General features: G+C 37.9%; 1 protein-coding gene across 1 annotated transcript in view; it reads left to right on the forward strand.

Annotated features, from left to right (window-relative positions):
• PLXDC2 (plexin domain containing 2) overlaps positions 1 to 20,348 on the forward strand; it is a 233,021-nt gene that overhangs the window by 98,858 nt on the left and 113,815 nt on the right. Inside the window, exon 2 of the mRNA XM_042888938.1 lies at positions 16,902 to 17,113. Coding sequence (XP_042744872.1) covers positions 16,902 to 17,113 — 212 coding nt within the window. The remainder of the gene's footprint in view (positions 1 to 16,901; positions 17,114 to 20,348) is intronic.

Here is a 20,348-nt window from a genome sequence, read left to right on the forward strand (position 1 = left end):
GATGACAGCTATCCAGAACCAAGTGAAAACAGGACTACACAATACACAGAAACATCTTCATAGTGTTAATTTGACATGTAAATAAACTACATTCACATCCTGAATGAAACCATCTGCTAATGGAAAGTAATCAATGTTTTATTTGTAGCTTCTTTTTGATATGGAAAACAGTTTTGATATTTCCAGGTCATAGTTTTAGTATGTCTCCTTAAAGAAAGATCTTCATAAAGCTATTCTGATGTTGATGATGTCCTGTGGAAATTAGTGATTGAGCACGGAGAATGGAGCAACAGATGGCATAGCCCCACATGAGGTCAGTAAGCTGTGGAAATTTAAAAAAAAAAAAAAAAAAAAAAATCCTGAAATTAAAAACAGGTGGCAAAAATATCACTTGGAGACTTGGCATCTGTAAGTAATCAGTTACTGTAAGAGCCTTGGTCAGGCACAAATTAACTTCATTGCTAATTGTATTTTCAATAAGTAGAGGAAAAAGCAGCTGTATTTATTTAGAATCACAATACAGCATAGAAATATGAGAAAGTGTTTGGAACTACTTTGGTGGAGGTTTTTTTGTTGTTGTTTTTTGGGGGGGGGGTAGGAAGGGAGGATTAGCTTTATTTTTTCCTTTATTTTTCCCTAATATTTGGGTTGAGAAAAAGCATGTTTTACGACAGTTTCAGCAGTGCTGCTGGGATCAGGGCTTCTCAGAGCTTTCAGACTGTTTTTCACAATGTCTACGTAGTTTCCCGCTATTAAAAAGCGCAAACGAATAAACACAGCTCATCTGCATTTGATTTTGGGAGACGATTTCTAATTAGGAACTACAAATGCTGTTTTGACTAAAACCATGATAACAAGGGGTGTCATGTTCTTGAACTTGATCCTTCAAGGTAATCCTTTCTACTCCCTGCACATAATAGTTACCTAACTGATAATATATGTGCTTGACTGACCCAGCAATGATTTTCCTAGCAATTATAGGGACTTGCAGAGCAGGCAGTGTGTCAGTGGATGCTATTCTGAGGAACTTAAATATTAACATAGCTACTTGTATGCCATATTGAAGTTTTGATCAGTTTCAAAGCATATAAACAGGAGTTAGTATAAGTTGGTGTTGTGACAGAAGTTGTTGTGTGGGCTACTGGCCTATTTGGAAGATCTCTAGTACCCAAAGGGGGAAAACGGTATGGGAGGGGGGGAAGGTTTGGTGTTGATCACCTAAAATACTCCAAGTATAAAGGATTTCAAGTTATTCAGGAAAAAGTAAGCTTTTGTCTAAGGAGTAAATTAATCCAGTAATGTTACGGCCAGAACAACCTTTAGAACTGTGGTATTTGAGAGGATTTAAAAACAGGCTAGATGATCTTCCACCTGATGTTGTATGAGACATATAGATTTGTGAGAATGTAGAGGTATCTGCTTCCAGAAATGTGAGAGTCTGTTTCAGCTAAAATAACTGTTTTCCAAGGCTGGATGTTTCAGAGAGGCTCTCATCTCCAGTGAGATTCCATGCAATACGGAAAACAGCTTGATATCAAAGGGACGCTGAGCCTCCGTAGGCCCACTGAAATCACTTAATCATCAGGAAGACACACACTTACATTTACATATTCTAGAATGTGTGATTATAATTCTAACTCTTGAACTGTATGCAGATAGTACTATCTTATAAGGATTAAATCAACTTATTTAATGGAAGAACCAGGAAATGAAGCTGGTTTTCTGTGGGGGTGTATTTCTTGTTGGCATGATGTTCAGGAATTGCAACTATGCCGCCATACAAAAATTTTGCCTCTCTGAGATCCTCAAGCCAGGCACCTGCAATATGTAAAATACTCAGTCACATCAAACAATGCCAGTGAAAGTGCTTGGTAATATAAAACATTCACAAATTCATGTTTTGACAGAGATGTTCCCTCATGGGCCTATTTCCCAGCCTATCTGCCATTGCATAGATCATTATCTTTTTTTCTGGCAACAGAATAATATTCCCGTGGCAATTGTAGCAATTGCTTATACGGAACAATAAATATCAAACACAGTCTTAATGTGAGTTTAACTTATAAATGTGGTTTAATAGCTGAATACAGAGAAAGCAGCATCCTGTGACTAACCAGCTCTCTGCAGGCCACCAGCAAGTACTCTCCTAATCACTGTAATGTACAGCATATGTTTTCCAGATTGCTTTGTGAGGTGTAAAGATGTCCATTTCTTGGATATGTAGTATATCTTGAAGTAGAAAAATACTAGATCTCTATCTTTCTGAGTTTTCTGAAGTTGAAGTTATCTATCTAGCCACAATATAAGCACCACAATATAAAAGGAAATATAAGAAAAGTATAAAATTATTAGAGAAGGCTACAAAGATGGTGGAGGGTCTGGTGGGCAAGATGTGTGAGGAGCAGCTGAAGTCTCTGGGTTTGGTCAGCCCAGAGCAGAGGAGCTGAAGGGAACCCTCATGGTGGCTGCAGCTCTTCTCAGAGAGCAGTGAGGCAATGCTGAGCTCTGCTCTGTGTGACAGCGACAGGGCCCAAGGGAACGGCACAGAGCTGCATCAGGGGAGGAGCAGCAGGGGGTCAGGGAAAGGGTCTGCATCAGAGGGCATTGGGCATGGTGCAGGCTGCCCAGGGCAGTGGGCATAGCCTCAAGCACAGGAATTCAAGGAGCGCCAGTACAGCGCTCTCAGTTGTAGAGTTTGGATTTTGAGTGGCCCCGTGTGGAGTTGGGAGTTGAACTTGATGATCAGTGTGTGTTCCTTGCAGCTTGGGAGATTCTAAGTTCTCTGAGAGAGGCAAGGTGAGCCTTATCCGTGACTATAAGTTTTATATGTCATCAATAAATCACCACCTCCCCCCGCCCCTTTTTTTTTTTTGCTGGAATCTATGAGTCCCACTGGACTCAACCTATAAAGCCATTTCATTCCAGTCCATATGTACATTCAAGCTTTGCTATTTTGCCACTCTTGACTCATTCTCAGATTTTTTTTTCTTCAGTGATTTATATTACACTTATTCATGGAACACTAACAAATGATAATATACTTATGGATCGTTCTTTAGATTAAAACATCTAAGTTCATTGTCCGTGTTTGAACAGTGCCCATAAAGCGCAGTGAGTGCTACACACTCCTAATATAACATATTTCTGATGTTAATGAGAAATATGAAAGATCTTGATTTTAAAATTTAAAAATACATAGAAATTCTTTTCCTAAAAATGAGAAAACATATAATAGCCAAATAGCTTTCAGGCTTGTTGAGTTGCTTATTGGAGCAGTCATTTCCTCACTTTGTGCAGAGCTCCACAGAGTCTTACTCTCCCCTAAGCTTCTTCATCTTCCTCTGACAAGTCACTGAAGAGTGGAACATCTAATTTCAGGCAATAATGTTGAGAAGAGGCAGCAGGCAAGTGGGACCAGAAGCCATGGTCAAGGCTAGGACACAATCTGGGCATGCAGCAATGCCTCCTCACTCTGCTTTGCTTCTTCTCCCTGGCAACCTGGTTGAACAGAAGGGGTGCAGTGCAGGGACTGACACTGTGCAGCTTCTTGGGTGACCAGACTGAGCTGGAGGAGCACAGGTAGCTGAAGGCATGGGTGACTTAGGTAGGTGACTTACTGAACTGGGAACAGGAAAAAACCTGAGGAAACATCTGAGAGGAGAATTTTCCTGTGTATTTCTCTAGCTGGTAATGGAATTGTAAGGGCTTTGAGTCATGGAGCTAATTAAAGTCAGATGTCAGGATACGGGAAAGATAACTAGATTGGATGGGAAGAACACTGGAGGAAATAGTTTGGGTTCTAATACCAGGGCATTGCATATGGTGAGTAAAAGGGGAATGTGCACATGTGGACAGAGGGAAACACAAGAAAAGGATAAAGGAGACTCAGTTTGCAAACATTTGAGTGTCTCAGTGCACTACAGATCTAAATGAGATTGTTTAAACTGGTATTTATGAATTTACTGCTATTTAAAGCTTAAGCTACAAAACAATCTATTAATGAGTCCATATTTACCATGAATAATGGTGGTACTTGAGAATATTAATGGTATTGAAAGATCTTTCCCTCTGAAAACAAACATCTCTCTCATTTTAGGCAGCTTTCAGTTTCCTTACTTCAGCAAAACTGCTGTGGATAATACATCACATTGTTGGTTTTTCCCTTCTCACTGCATTCATATGAGGGGAGGATGAATGTGCTGTCTTTTATTACTTTTCTCCTCCTATAAGTGATAGATACTTTCGTTCTCTTTTTATATACAGATGTTATGAGACAGGCTTAGAAACTGCTTAGCAAAATTATGTAAAGGCAAGCATACACTGTTGAAAACCTGCAGTTTTTAGAACACAAGATTAGTCTGAGGCAGAAGAATTTGTGACTTTTTGATTTGCCATTTAATGGAAAAAAAGAGAAAATGGCCACTATGAGTTAAGTCTCTGTTTAAGGAGCTCAAAAATCCTTTATGGATCGATTCCAACTTAGGATATGCTAGCATTCTATGATGCTAAACAACAGTCATTTGAAAGCCTGTGGTTCATGGAAGTGTTAGTGGTTTTGGTGGCTTATTTAGAGCCCAGCAATGTGCCCGAATGCACCAAACTATGAGAAGCTTCCACATGGCTTGACATAAAATCTGAGATAAGCAGCTTTTACTTTTGAAGCAAGTGGGTATTTATTGTCAACATCCATTAGTGTCAATATTGATTAATAAACACTTCTTTCCAAGTGTGCTTAAGGTTATAGATGTGATAAAGGACATGAGCACTGACAAACTGTGCTGTCATAACAGATTTGTAGGTTTCAAACTCTCAGATGTCATGAAAGCCTTGTGTTTCTTGCTGCTAATACTTAAATCCCACTCATTAGTGAGTGTGGAAGGTACCTGAAAATGAGAAACTGTAAACAAGTATAGGTTTCTTGTAGTCAGATCATATCCTATTGGTTAAGGCACTCCTGGGGGTGGGACAAAGAACTTGAGGCTGCTTTTTTCCTGGACCAGATATACCATCTCTTGTTTTTGAAGTTCTTCCAAAAAATATTGCAGTCTAATTGGAAGAGGAGAGAAAGGACAGTTTATAAAATTGCGGGAACTATGACTAGCTCTATTTTAAGAAAATTTTATGCTGCATTTTCAGAACATTCTTTTGCAGTGAGCACACCATTTCTGAAAACAAAAAGCAGGAACAAGTGAGCGACTCAGAGAAGAAAGGTGATCAAGCCAGCTCATGGTCAGGCAGGGATACCAGATTACTTTAATGACTGAGTTTGCCTGGATCCTTTAATGCTAGATAGTGCTGTGCATACATTTATCTGCAAACAAAACAAACAAGCAAAAACAGAATCCAGGCTTGATGACAGTGGTTGTTTTGAAAGTGTTAGGTCTGTGGGACATACAGCAAACAGAGCCAGCATGTACAAGCTTACTAGCCACTTGTCTGGACACTTAGATCCGGGAATTGATAACTTACCCTGCTGTAACTGAGACATGGAATTACATATCTGTAGTGACTAAGCTGTTTCTTGGCATGTTTAAGAAATCAGTCAGCATTCAGCTAAAAAATTAATTTAATATGAACTATTTAATGGAACGGAACTGACAGCGATGTGGTGGGTGAGAGGTTCTAGGCACAGTTTAAGTCCCATTTAAGTTCACCAGTTGAGACTTGCTTGAAATGTAAGTGGTTTGGCAAGTGTGAATATAGGTGCCATTGACGCGGTGCTTCTGCCCTGCTACATCTCTTCATTGAGCTTATTAGGAATGAAACCAAAATGACTACAAAAATATTCTTGAGTAATTTAAATATGATTTTTAGTGTCATACAGTGCCCAGGAATCAGGTAAATCTTTGCACTTTTATGACACTGAATGGTGTCTGGTAGTTGTAGAATTGGTTTTTCACTGCAAAATGTAGAGAGTTGGTTTCCAAACCTTACTGGGTGTCTGTGACTCTTGATGGGCTGTCAGCCAGTCTGCAGGCTAAAACTTTAGCAATAAACTGCATTAACATACAAATACAAGACTGCTATAAAACATTTCTTTTCATGAAATTAGTTGGTGCTGTGTAATTGGATCTCAAAGGTAGAATATGGGGAACCAGAACTGACTGCTGACTCCATGCTTCATCTGGAAAGGTGAAAGAATAGCATATTGAGGTAGTGTTTAGTGTGTTCTTGTGAAGAATAAAATCTCCAATGAGAAGAATGAGAAGAAACAAGAGGGTGATTTTTTTTTTATCTGTTATATGGATATCTTATCAGTCCCTTTGTAACCATAGCCATATCTCAACTCGCGTATTTTCCCAAATCTTTCCTTGTGTGGAGGAGTTCTGTTCTTGATTAATAATCCATGAGAAGGTACACATTTAAGTATCACTGTGTCCCATAACTTTTTAAACCCGTTATATTCAGATACGTTCCCTCTTTTTTTGAATTTGCCTTCTGACCAGGGATAATAAAGAGGTCAAGCAAGTTCTGAGTAGGAAAGTTAATGTTGTGTGCCCTGATGATTGTCCAAGAAGAAAACAAACCTTTCCGCAAGGTGGGTTCCTGCCTCATAGATCCAGCCTTTCAGCTATCAATGCATGGGCAGGGTTTTGAATGCATCTAATGTGATGGGTCTGCCAAATCTGAGCCCCTCTAAGCTCAGCTCCAGTTACAGAATAAGCTCCTCCAAAACATTTAAACATACCTGTATTTTTTAAGAAATGTACTAAGCTTTCTTGTTGTTATATGTTGTCTCCTACCCTCTGAAATAATAAAATAACATACTCCTCATGTGACAATCACAAAATGTTGATCTTCTCTCATTACATAGCTCTGTCTTCCTTTTAATAAGCACAAGCACAGCTAAGAGTGTTGTAAATCTGTCCTTTCATAAGTGAAGCATGATGTCATTTGAACTGGTTCATCCCTGCGCAGTTTTCAAAACACCACGTGCTTTGTAGCGTGGGAGTGTCAATCTCTGCCTCCTGGTTAAGAAAAGACATAGATGAATCGTACCTACGCAGTATGTTAGCAAAAACACTCCATCAGAACTGCAAATCTGTTACTGTTTTTTTTTCTTGGGAATGTTGTGGTAGAATTGGAAAGCATACAAGAAAAATATCCACATTTATTCAGTCTTTTTTAGGACGTGTCTGTCCAAGTAACTAATCTCCATGTAAATTCTTTATAAGTAGATGCCACCCATGCAGCCTTTGTTTTATCTGGGCATGAGGGAAATGCATGTAAGCAGTGTCAAATGTAAAGTATGTTAGCAAATATGCTTGCTTATTTGTAAATTCTAAAACTGGTTTAGAGGAGTTGAGTCCTTCCAGTGCTGTTGGTTGATTAAAAACTACAACATTATGTGCAGTGCAGTGGAAAACATGCTGTTTCTGCACTTTACTCTCATCATCAGCACAATCCACTGTGCTAGTTTGTCTGTCTTTTGGGAGAAGATAAATGCAGTATTCAACACACCATATACTGAGCAGTCCAATTAAACATTTACTAGATAATTCCATTGCTTTGACACATTTCAAGATTGGTGCAATATTTTCTCTTCTGTTTCTCCATTATCTCTGCCAGTTTTCAAAAAGACTGTTTTTCTTCTGCCAAACAAAAAATGCCTTTCTATCATTCATATCTCTCCTGGCTTAATTCTTTTATGTCTGTGCTTCTTGATTGGTTTGATACAGCTGTTCTTTGACTCTAAACATACATCTACAACAGTTCCTCCTTGCTGTATGATTTATTTATTTTTGTTCCCACATCAAATCTAGCAATGCAGATTTTTTGCCAGAACTTAAGAACTGTCTTAGCTCTAATTTCTTCTCATTAGTGTGCTAGAAACATGTTTTCCTCCACAGATCTCCTTATGAAGCTATTTTTTTTTTTCCTGGAAAGGAGCTGAAGGCATTTAGATGCATTTTAATTTCAGTTACAAAAAAAAAATTAATCTGGTTTTGATAAGACACAAAATAGTTTGCCCCTGCACAGTAACAGTGTCTGGAAGAAATAAACAGTTGCATTTGGAAAACAAAATAAAGCATAGCTGTTGTCTAGCACTTGCCATCAGTAACACTGGATATGCTTAAGAGGAAGTCAGTATCTTTATCCACTTCCTACAGGTAGCAAAATTGATGTATTTGTTGATCTACTATGCACCAATACTATAAGAACTTAAGTAATCCAAGCATCTACAGCACATTTTGCTTCTTTTATAGACTCAGCCTTTACACCTTTTATGTTTAATACTTAGATTTCTCCTCTCCTTTTTCTTGGAAAGTTGAAAGGTTCTGACTTCTCTGATGGCAAGTCTTACAAAGAGCCAAATTTTTGGTACTCTGTTGCTGAAGATTTCCACTTTAGATAATTTACTGTATAAAATCACTGTTTTGGAAGTCTTTAAAAATACGTAATGCATTCGGATGAATGGGTAAGGCAAGATATTTTAATTATTTTTTTTACTATTGTTTTGAAACAAGAGATACAAAAATGAGAGAACTAGATAAATATATTGGGAAATTTATCTTTGAGCAGTATTTGTGAGTTTGGGGGTGAGAAGAGGAAGTGAAACAATTTTCAAGCTCTTCTTTTAAAAAAGTCATCTCTGTCATTTCTTGGCTGTGTCATCTCTAGCCTAAAGAATAAAACACTATGAGCATAATTCAGTGTATCTATAAAGCTAAGAAAATCAGGTCAAATGCGTCTTGAGAACCTTTAAGTACTAACACTTAATGTATTTCTCAATCACTGCTGACCTAAGCAAGTAACCCCACCGCATAAGCCCAGTGAGACTATCTTAATTTTCCTGACCTTTAAAGCAACTCTATTTTTTAAAATGTCCATTTATTACTTTTACTTTCTACAGGACGTTTATGAAAACTCTGTCTTGATACCACAGTGTAGTAAGGACTGGCACTAAGCTTTTACTTTTTAATAAATGTGTTAATTAATTCCCCAAATGATCTATCAATTTATCTGCAGTTGGAATAGTCTCTGTAAATCCTAAATTGCTGTTGGTCCAGGAAAACTTCAAGTGTAGAAAATGAAAGAAGATGTAAAATTTCTTTATTTAATCCATAGTGGGGAAAAAAAAAAAGGTTATATTTTAAATTTTGTCTAAAATGACTTGGAGAGTTTTAGCATTGAGCTGGAGCAATGCCTCTACAAACAGCTGTAAATTTTAACCTTTCCATCTTTGAAAACTGTCCTTTACTGCCACAGTGGAAGAAAAGTCATGCAATGCTTTTCTGCAGTTTTTATGTCAGATACTATTGCATTCCCCACTACATGTTTCTGTGCAATTGTTATTGTTTGTTTGTTTTCCTGCTTTCCAAATCCCGTGCCCTGTGAAACAACTTTTTCCGCAAACCGCTTCCTTTCTACCACTGAGAGGGAGGCCAAGAGAACTGAGGGCACAGCAGGAGAAATGTTTCATGTTCCAGTCACTCCGGCCGTTTCCCCTTGTTCTGTCTCCACTCACTACTGAAAAGAGTCTGACAGTCAGTTAGGCACTCCTGACATGGAAAGGTAGGGAAACCCTGATTTATATGTGTCTGTCAGCGTTGTACTGGGTGAAGAATTATGCCACTTTTCTTATCTTTTCCATTCTGTCAGGTTGCTCAGATTTTAATCTGTCTGCGCAATCATGTTGTGCACAAGTGTATGTTAGGATAGCTCCATCACATTGATGTTTGAGCTTTGTTTTCCTATCCATAGGCCTTCTTTGCTTGTGCCGCTAAACTCAGTGAAGTTACCTTTGGTGTGAAGACTGATATCTATCCCTGTGCCTGACTCCAGGTCAGCCTGACAAAGCCACGCTATCCTCCTGATGCTGCTGCAGTATGAGTATGAGCACAACAGGCCAGCTGTGAGCTCATAGACATCGTCTTGGCCAGAGTGGTGTCCCTGGGATTGCTGCTCTTTGCACGCTATGAAAAGACAAGCTCTGCTTCTCCTAATCTGTTTTTCAAGGACCAGGTTTGCATCTCTGTTAGACACTAACTGTCGCTGAGGCTAAAAATGAAGATAAGTCTTCTACCAAAGTTGCACTCGCTCTGCCTGCTAGGAACAGCATAAATTAGCCAAACAAAAATTGTCTGACATATCTGAGATATTTGTTGCCTTCTGCCAGGGCAGCTCATGCAAAAAAAGTTCCAGACATATGCTGCAGTTCAAATTATGAATGAGTCTGTCATTTTTGTATGCTTTTCTCTATTGCCCAGAGACAGAAGTTAGACTTAATGATCTGATCGCAAAATTGTCAGTCTAACTTTTTTTACTCCATTTTATTAGCTACAAGCATATGCACATTGATGCATGCCTTCTAGCCAAGTGGATTTCTTACTTATCCTAGTTAAGCCTGAATCTTGAAGAGAAGCTGACTCACCATGGTGCTGGCATCGTTCAGCTTTTCTCCAAAATAAAGATGCCTCCAAATGGGAACTGTGAGATGAATATATTGATGATCACACTAAATGCTTGAGTCTGATGTTGGCAATTGTGCTGCAATCCATTTATTGACTACAGGAAAAAAAGCCTGTATACACTTGTAGCTGTTATATTTAAATAAAGTAGAATTAGTATTCTCAGGAAAACCCTTGAATCTAGATTGGAAAAACAAGAATTTACATATAAATAGAATATTGTAGAGTCATCTCAATTTCTCTTAGATTTCTCCTTATCAGAACATTTTTTTGTTCTTGTTGAATTCTTAAGCTTTTCTTGCTTTTTACACAGATAATTTTGTGACTTCTTGAGAGTTTGTGACATAGTGAGATTTGGACACAAACCCTGTTTTTCTGTGCTTGAGTTTGATAACCCACAAGAAAATAGTTTGATTATTTTGAGTTGTGTGCCAGGAAAGCAAAAAACATACAAATATGCTTCTTTTTGTCTTATGTGTGAATTTAATATGTGATAGATATCCATCTAATTTCATTTGGGTGTCTGTATTACCAATTGGGAATGCTAATGGGAATGTGGATATGAAACTTTCCCATAGTGTAAGCAAATATTAAGTGATTTTAATTATGTTGATTGTCAATAGCTGAAAGTAAAATGTAGAGTGAAGAATCCCAGCACTGTTCAGTGGAAGCAGAGGGACCTGTTATCTTCTTTTCGGGTGGGATTACGACAGTCCCTTCTGTAATGCAAAACTGTGTGCTGGAAAGGAGGGCAGGAAAGTAATAGCTAGAAGTATTCCTTTGAGTAAGCTTAAATCTACAGCTGTACTAAGACATTTATAGGAATCTCCAGATGAAAAAAGGTTGAAGGCTAGCAATAAAAAATAAAATAAAATAAATTGTTTGTATAGCAATAACCAAAACTAGATGAGGGGAAACAGAGAGTTATGGCAGAAATTACACAAAAAGGAGTTAAGATGCTCCTTGCTAAAGTAAAGAGAAAACTTTTTACTTTCCTATTTTTCAGTTTGAGAAGCTGTTCCTGTTGTGCATTGTACAATGAGATTAGGTTCCCTGATCCTTTTCCAGCAACAGTAGCTGATAGGCTTTTATAGCATATTATTGAATTTTTTCACAGGTTCCATGAAGCCCAACTTCCTGACCCTAACTTCCACTGAAATTTGATGGTTTCTCATCTTTTCTAATGGTTGCAGTTGAAATAAAGATTCATGAGACACGGTATAAAAAATTACTTAAGCTAAAAAAGTATGGTGGCATTTTCTGTTCCTTGATAAATAAATTTGTGTATTTGATATTTGATTTAGCTAGCATTTGAGTTGTGGCAGATTTAGAAAGATGACACTGTATCTTGTACACAATCTGTTGAGTAAAGGTTTCAACATGTATTTCTGGACTTCCAAAGAAAAAAATTCTTGTTGATTATGGTGCATTTATGAAATTAGTCAAATTGCAGAGCTGGCCTAAATATGTGCAATCATGAAATGTAATTAACACATGTTTTAGAAATGCAATCCTGAAATTCTGATGTACTGAAACAACCCAGAAATCTCTGTTTAACCTCATGGAAGGGGGAAAAAAGAAAAAAAAGAATTTGAATAAGGGCAATGAGGAGATTAGGAGTGAATTATTTACCTACTTTACTTTTTTTGTTTCAAAATAGAGGTTCTTTCCTCTTTGGTGACATTTCTGTCACCAGACAGGTGCAAAGCAGAGACCCTCTGTCTCCACCATGGCTGGGTACTTACTTACTAGAAGATCTTTTTATAAGAAAAATCCACTTAGCTGATCTGTAAGAACTGCATTCAGGAATCACAATATTGTAGTAGACAAACTCCTCTACTACTCATTTGTTGACTTTCAGCATTGATTTATGTTAATAATATAACTATTGAGCAGTTCTGGGTATTTTTCTAATGTAGGCACATCTTCCTGTCTTCCTGTCAATAACCTCAAACTAACTGCACTACTTCAATAGACAGGTCCTGATGTACAAGAAGATAAAGGTTTCTGTCATGTGTTCTCTGTCAGGTTAGACTGCTAAATTAACCTGCAAGTAAAGTTAGTAAAAAAAAAAAAACAAAAAAAAAAAACAAAAACAAAAAAAAACATGCTGAGCACATAGTGGTTTAACATAGTGGTTTAGGCAGTAGATGTCAAAATCTGTTAAATGTCTTTCTCTGTCTGTAAGTGTGTACAGAGGGAAATTTGAAGCCCTGGCTTTAGATGTGAGCAGAAGTGAGTCTGTCTGTAATTCTACCTCCACTTCCTTTACCAAGTTTACTTTCTAATTAATTCTGCACTAGGTCCATCCAGAACTAACTCTAACTTAAGTCAAGGAGGAATGATCTGCAGGCATAATTACTTGCATTGCTAATTTTATGAAAACTTCTGGGAAAATTGTTGAAGTATCAGGTCAAGAGACCAACTTAATTACACCCATTATAAAGTCTATTTTCACTGTTTCTAAATTGCTGTGGTACAGTGTCACTCTGTATACCATGGCACAGGTATTTGCACAGAGCTAGAAAACATAACTGCTGTTATTAATGCAAAAGCATAGTAGGCCATGTTGAAAGCTGTGGTTCCAATTTTAATAGGCTTGAAGGCTTATTTCAGTTCTGAGTCTCTGCTCTTACAGGCTGAACAAGCTCCCGCTCATCTAGGTTTGCCAATATTATAATTTCATTATTAATCAGATACTACAGCCTTTGGCTGCTTACCAAATGATTTGAATGATATGCTCTCCTTCAGTGTTAATTAGTGCGAGCTCTGAGATCTCAAAGATAAGAGCATAATACTTTGGTACATTTCCTCTAAAGTGCCTTTTATGTGATTTATTAGTTACACAGAGGTTTCAACCAGAAACATAAAATAGTTCTATCTTGTAAAGGATTACAATTTTAGGTTTCTGCATGCTTTTCCTTCATGAGCTGCCTGCATTTAGAATCTGAAAATTTATTTGATCTATCAATTATCTGAGAATGTGTATATATTATTTATTTCAATTAAAATTACTTGAAAGGAATAGAAAACACCCTGTTTGACTCACTTTGAAATATATATATCTTATTTATCATTTTCTCAATATTAGAGGTATGTCAAGATACGCCTCAGGAGCCATGCTGGATCAGAAAGGGTCTTGCCAGGCCCATCGCCTCTTTCTTTTTATCCCCAGTAGTTTGAGGAAAATGCTTTGTGAAGGTCTACAGTAAGTTTCTGTCTTCACTCTTTTAAAACACATCCAGATTTTACCTCCGGTTATAGCTTGAGCATCTCCACTCTGTCAGTCCAGGTCCATTAATCACATCTAGGGGTAAAACTGGTAGAAGCTTTCACAAATACCGAAATTACTGGCTGTAAACTGAAGATGTTTATCAGATCGTGCTTTTAATACTTTCTGTTATTAGATTTAGAAGTATATAGTGAATTTTGGATACAGTTAGATCAATACAAAGCATCTTGATATTGATATGGTTAGTAGGTGTGAAGTAATATTTATCAAAGTAGTAGTATGCTAACAGTATGATTTAAAACATTTTCTATATTTCAAGAGAAAAAAATCATGTAATTAAAATAGTTGAAACAGGAAAAAAAAAAAAAAAAACTATGTACTGATGAGATCAGAGTTTTCTCCTATATGGAATAACCCATAGCAAATTTTGCAGGTGCCATGATGCAATTGTACTGTATTAAAAAAAAAATAAATAAATCATGAACTGTTGGAGATAAAAATGTAGATTTGGCAAGCCACTAGAAGTACCCTGATGCGCTAATTTTATTTTTCTCTCCAGCACTGTATTTTTACTATTTTAGAAAGTAGTTAGTTATGTTACAAAACCTTACAGCTTAGAAGTCATATTCATTTTTATTCAGGTAAAACAAATTATAATCCCTTCCTTTGCAGGCAAGACTCAGCCTGAGGTGAAAGGGATTTAAAGACCTCCTGTAACTAGTATTTTTTGTTTTCTAATTTAGATGATTACCTCAACATATTAGTTGTTGACCATAAAAAAAAAAAAATTGGGCTGCAGTGGGAATGCGGAATGCGGGTAGATGTGTCTTTGCCTCTTTCTTTCTGAATGTAGGTTTAGTGCAGGAAAGGTGATTCAGAGGAAGAAAATGGGGTTCTGCAGATATTGCACTATAGTCCAGGAAGCCATTTGTACGTATCTAATGCACCTTGGTCATTGCAGTGGGTGTTGAGATGTCTTAATACAGCTGTGGTGGGTGGTAAATATTACTTCCATGGATCAAGCCTTTGGTGTTCTGCATCTCAGACAGAAGGCATGTATCTGCAACTCTATCGGATTCTTTTCAATTTGCTAGCTTGTAGGCATCCCTATCCCTGTTGTGGCAACTTCTTCTAAGTTGGAGCAGGGAGGGCAGCTTTGAATAGATGCTGATGAAGACAGCAGAGGAGTGATCGAGTTCATCTGTCGAGCTGTCCCTCTGCATCTGGCAGCTGATTGCTTGATGAAGCAGGCAGCAAAGTAGCAATCTGTTGAAGACAAGTCTTCTAAGCCTTTTAAGAAATTCAAGAAAACGCGTTTTGAAGAGCCACCAATTAAAGGAAAACAAGCTTGATTACTCAGGGTCTAAGGAAACTTCTAGCTAGAGATTGCTTATTTTGTCTGTCTGTTAAATTCTGATTTCTCTAAGTGACACAGTACTACAATAGCATGCGGTTGAGAGTGATTAAATAACTTAGGAAATGAGTTTATTAGATTTTTGGCCAATTAGACAGGAAGAAAGAAAGGATCACTGGAGCTTAAATTCTTATGGAGATTTTTTTCTGTACTGTAAACTCTTTCTGGTCTGTTAAGGACAACAACTGATAGACTTTGGGGCAGGGTGTGGGGAGTATTCCAATCACTTGTCACCAATCAAGATCTGTATCCAGCAATTCACATAAACATGCTTAACTTTGAACGAGAGAATTGCTGGTGGGAGTTTCCTTATGTACTTATGGAAACCTGTCAGAGCTTTGAGAAACAGAAGAGGGATTGTACAGTTAGGGCTGGTCTGGTCTTGTCTCCGCTGTTTGCATCCATTTCTCCTTATAATGTTGATATTTACCATTTCCTTCGACCCCAGAAACTGATTTAAAAGCAATGTCTTTGTGCACTTAAATAAAGTTTCCTTTCTTGGAGTGGTAATGCTAAAAACAGAACGTCCTGCTCTGATGTGGGTGATGTTTGTGAGCTTTGGCAGCATGTAGGTGTCACTACAGACAAGGGTTTTGGACTAGATGACCCTTAGGGGTCCTTTCCAATCCAAATCATTCTATGACTCTAAGATTCTCCTGTAGCACTGACTCCTGAACGATCTATGATGTAGGAAAATGGTATTTATTATATCTTTGGTAGGTAGTTTTCTATTTTTCTGTGTCTTTTTTGTCCAGACAGCATATTTGATAGTTAGTATGGAACTTGGAAGTAGTGTCTGCTACTGCAAATGAACTATTTTCCAGTGTATTTCTTCATCTGTACTCATTTTATTTTACTCTTTGTGACTTCTCGTTTGCAACTAACATTTCATTTGGAACCTTCAAGTACTGCTCTTAGAACAAGTTCCACTTATTCCTAGAAAATGCAAAATAGAGCAGTCCTCTGCTTCTCCTTTGTGGCCCAAAGCATAAAAGGCAATATGAAAAGCACGTTTGATTTTTAGTGCTAAGTGTGATAAATTACTGGAGCCTTACTGTACTCACTGTAGCTGAAATCAATTAACAAAAACTAGTTGGGTTGGGAGAATTGGAAACTACTTAAGAATTTACGGATTTTTTTGGTAGTTATACTGGCATGAAAAAGTTGTAAACAATGTGAATAAAGTGCATAAGGAATATATAAAGCACACCATCCATCTCCACTGGTGCTTTACAGGGGATGTAGTGAGTGCCTGCAACCTTCACACACCATTCACATTTATCAGTTGTGCAGCTTTATTTCTAAACAGGGACAGACGTTCATGGGAATTTCATGCCTCTCAGAATGTTTATTTGGCTGGCTATCACCATGACTTCCAAGCTATTTCCACATAAAATTAGCAGCAGAGGCTAAGTTGATACACAACTTCAGTGTTTCTCAGTCTCCTTTATTTTTGGACAGCTTTTGATTAGATGTTAATTTTTCTTACATTTGTTTCATTTTGGAAAGTGACAGCTATAGGTAGACAAATGTTTAAGTCAAAAAATGTAACATGGAAAACTTTTCCCAGACTTAAAATAAGCAGGAAGATAAAACACATGGGATGGTTAGAGGAGCCTACAAAACTTAGTCCAAATTATTATATTTTTCTGAAGCAGAATATGCTGCTTATTCTCTCAGACTGTTATGGTTTTGTTGGTTCATCAGAGATATAATTGGCTATTCTACAGAGTAGTTTCAAAGCATTTTTAAATAAATTTAATATTACTATGTTTTAGACTATGATCAGTAAAAGATAGTCCCAGCTGATTTATAACCTTGTTTTGTTTTGTTTCTCACACAGGTGTGCTTTATCAAGTTGTTCAGAGCTTCCCTGGAGTGGAGAAAAACGTGCAAGTGGATGCATATGTAAATAGCCACAGGTGGAGAAGGCACTCAGAGTCTCTTAAATCAGTCAGCACTAACAGAGCTAGTATGGGGCAGGATTCTTCTGAACCAGGTGGTTTCACAGATCTGCTGCTAGAAGAGGGACATGAGAATGCCACTCAGATCGAGGTACAAATTCATTTCACTTTTTATTTAATTTGTTATTTTTGAAAGGGGGGGAGGGGAGGAAATAAATCAAAAAAGGTGAGTTCTTCAATACATTCATGCCTTAGCAGTTGAATATAGCCTTGTGATTGTGTGTCTGTCCCTGCAAGCATGTGGAAATCTGTTTTTCCTCCTGCTTTGAGATTGGAGAACATCTCTTCTGGATTCTGTGGAGAGTCTCTTGAAGATGTCTGTCTCTGTGGAAACTAGTTACGAAAAGTACTCTGTTGTAGCAGTGCTTTCTGCTTAACTGGAAAAGGAAACAGTATATAGAAAATAAAATAGAAATTTTAAAAGTACCTCCATCTTGCATAGATATCATGTAAATCTCCTTGAAAGTCAGTTGGGTCTTTAAAGGTGTTCTCAGTTTAGAGAACTGTAGGTACAGTGGAAGTTGCCCATGAATAACTTCAGATCCACTGTTGTTTTCAATTGATGCTAAACATATCTAGCTACAATGATTTGTGTAAATTCTATTTATTTTACAGATAAAGCTGTAAATAAGTATTGTATTAGCATGGATTTTTTTGAAGTACTAGATTTGGTTGCTCTCTAATTAATAAAATCTCTATTGTGTTTATCAATAAAATACAGCTTGTAATAGACAATACTTAAAATTTTCTATCTTTGCTTGCAAAGCTTCAGTGCTTTTTTTTTTTTTTCTACTGTTGAGGAGCTCATTCTCAAACAAACAACAGTTTTTAGGTTTAAGGTTATAAACTTATACAATAAGAAATGCAATATAAAACTTGTCTGTAGAGATAATGATGAGTCAAAATAATAACTCATTTTTCAATGTTTTGTGCTTTTTCTTTTTTATTTGATTTGAAATGATTTGTTTATTTTGCCTCATTCCCCACCATCTAGCCATACTTGTAGCAGCTCACTCCAGCACAAAAGATTTCAATCCAGTTTCTAATTATTTTAGCACATAAAGTATGGTGTCTTGGATACAGGAACGTTTGTGTAGCTGATCTTTCCATGGCTCAGAGGTAGACCTGTGTGCATTATCACTTGTGTATCCAGTCTGTTGACTTCCATGCTCCTACAGCATGAAATGAGTCAGAGCTGCCTCCCTGATACTTGCATTTGGCAACGTTTGGGGGAAAAATGAATGCTTGAAAATGGATGTACGTTGAACGATGTTTTCTGTAGCTACGTTTCCTGCCTGATTAATGGCACTGCAGAGTCTTATCCTCAAAAGTACACTCACAGAATCACCCGGGTTGGAAGGGACCCCAAGGATCATGTAGTTCCAACCCCCCTGCCTAGCAGGGCCACCAAACATACACATTCAGATCAGGTTGCCCAGGACCCCGTCCAACCTGGCCTTAAACACGTCCAAGGACGGGGCATCCACAACCTCCCTGGGCAGCCCGTTCCAGGGCCTAACCACTCTCCTAGTAAAGAACTTCCCCCTAACATCCAACCTAAATCTTCCCTCCTTCAACTTAAAACCATTTCCCCTAGTCCTGCTGTTATCAGCCCTTTTGAAGAGTTTACTCCCCTCCTGGGTGTAGGTTCCCTTCAGGTATTGATAGGCTGCAATGAGGTCACCCCGCAGCCTTCTCTTCTCCAGGCTGAACAAGCCCAACTCCCTCAGCCTGTCCTCATAGGGGAGGTGCTCCAGCCCCCTGATCATCTTAGTTGCCCTTCTCTGGACCCTTTCCAAAATCTCAGTGTCTTTCTTGTACTGAGGGCTCCACACCTGGACACAGTATTCCAGATGGGGCCTCACAAGAGCTGAGTAGAGAGGGACAATCACCTCCCTGTCCCTGCTGGCCACCCCTCTCCTGATGGAGCCCAGGATCCCATTTGCCTTTCGAGCTGCCAGAGCGCACTGCTGGCTCATATTCAGTCTCTCGTCCATCAGGACCCCCAGGTCCTTCTCTGCCGAGAGAGTTTATTAATAAACTCCCTACTGAGTTTATTAAATTCAGATTCTGTGCTCCCCTATGTCCCTTTCTTATTCTAGTCTTCCTAGCATGGTAAAATAACTCAATTATGTTCTTGCACATTATCGGATCCTTTTGTAAAATCCCCACTAAAACACACAGGGTCTTTATAAAAAAAAAAAAAAATTGAAAATTGGTGCCTACCTTTACAGAAGAGGTAAAGTGTATGACCAGAATTCACAGTAGAAGTGTTGCAGTGTTCTGCAGCTTAGGAACTGGAAATGCATACTGGAAAGCATATTGATTTTTTTTTTTTTTTTTTTTTTTTTAAACTCCTCTTCTGCATGTGTTGCATGTCTTGTGGGAGAAAATCCATAGAATGAGTACTGCTTGCCACTCATATTTAATAACACTGCAGTACTATTACATTTCTTTATCACACGTACTGTTTATCTCTGAATTATTGTATGGACTTTCCCTGCATGTATGGAAGAATCTTCCACTGGAAGCCTGATCAGTAATGAACATATCTTTTAATTTTTATTTGTTTTTGTTATATTCTTCCTTCTACTGATGAGTTTACTTTCTACCCAGATTTTTTTTTTTTTTTTTATGGCAATTAATTCTGCGCTCTACTTAAAAATAACTGAGAATGTTTCCTGTGTGATCAAATCCATACAGCCACCACGTGGCAAATGATAGAATCCATCTACGTGCATGATAGCTCATGTCCATTAGATTTTCTTGATTTAGGGCAGCAAGATTTATTTTACTTTTGTTTTTCCTTTAGAATGGCACCACTCCAAGTCTCCCTAATCCATAAATTATATTAAGATCAATGGAATATGAACTTCAGACCTCCAAGAGCAGCCTCAAGAAAGTGCATTTTTAATCAGTTTAATCATGTCTTTGCAGGGTGGACCTGCCCCCATCCTGAAGGATAATAGTGGTCAAATTGTCTTATGCTGTTACTCTGGTCTGAAAGCCCGAACAGTGCAACCACTAGGGATGCCAGAAACATTCACTGTCGCATTTGTTTGACAGTGTTATTCAGGAACTCATACAAACTAATGCATCAGATGTTTTCTTGAACGAGATGTTCTCTTGAACCAGACTCTCTGGAAGTTGAAATATATTGCAGAGATAAGCTGAAGCATTGGATATAGTCATATTATGTGCAGAACCATTGGAAATGGACATAGCCCTCAGAAGGAGGTGATGGAACCTTCTCAGAGATCTGTCCTGTTGTTGGAGGGATAGGAATTGCATGGGCCCGAGGTGGAGAGTGGTGGCAACCCAAACCA

The sequence above is a fragment of the Lagopus leucura genome, unplaced genomic scaffold, assembly GCF_019238085.1.
Source record: "Lagopus leucura isolate 7727_CA_CO unplaced genomic scaffold, USGS_WTPT01 Super-Scaffold_100157, whole genome shotgun sequence".
Classification (NCBI taxonomy): Eukaryota; Metazoa; Chordata; class Aves; order Galliformes; family Phasianidae; genus Lagopus; species Lagopus leucura.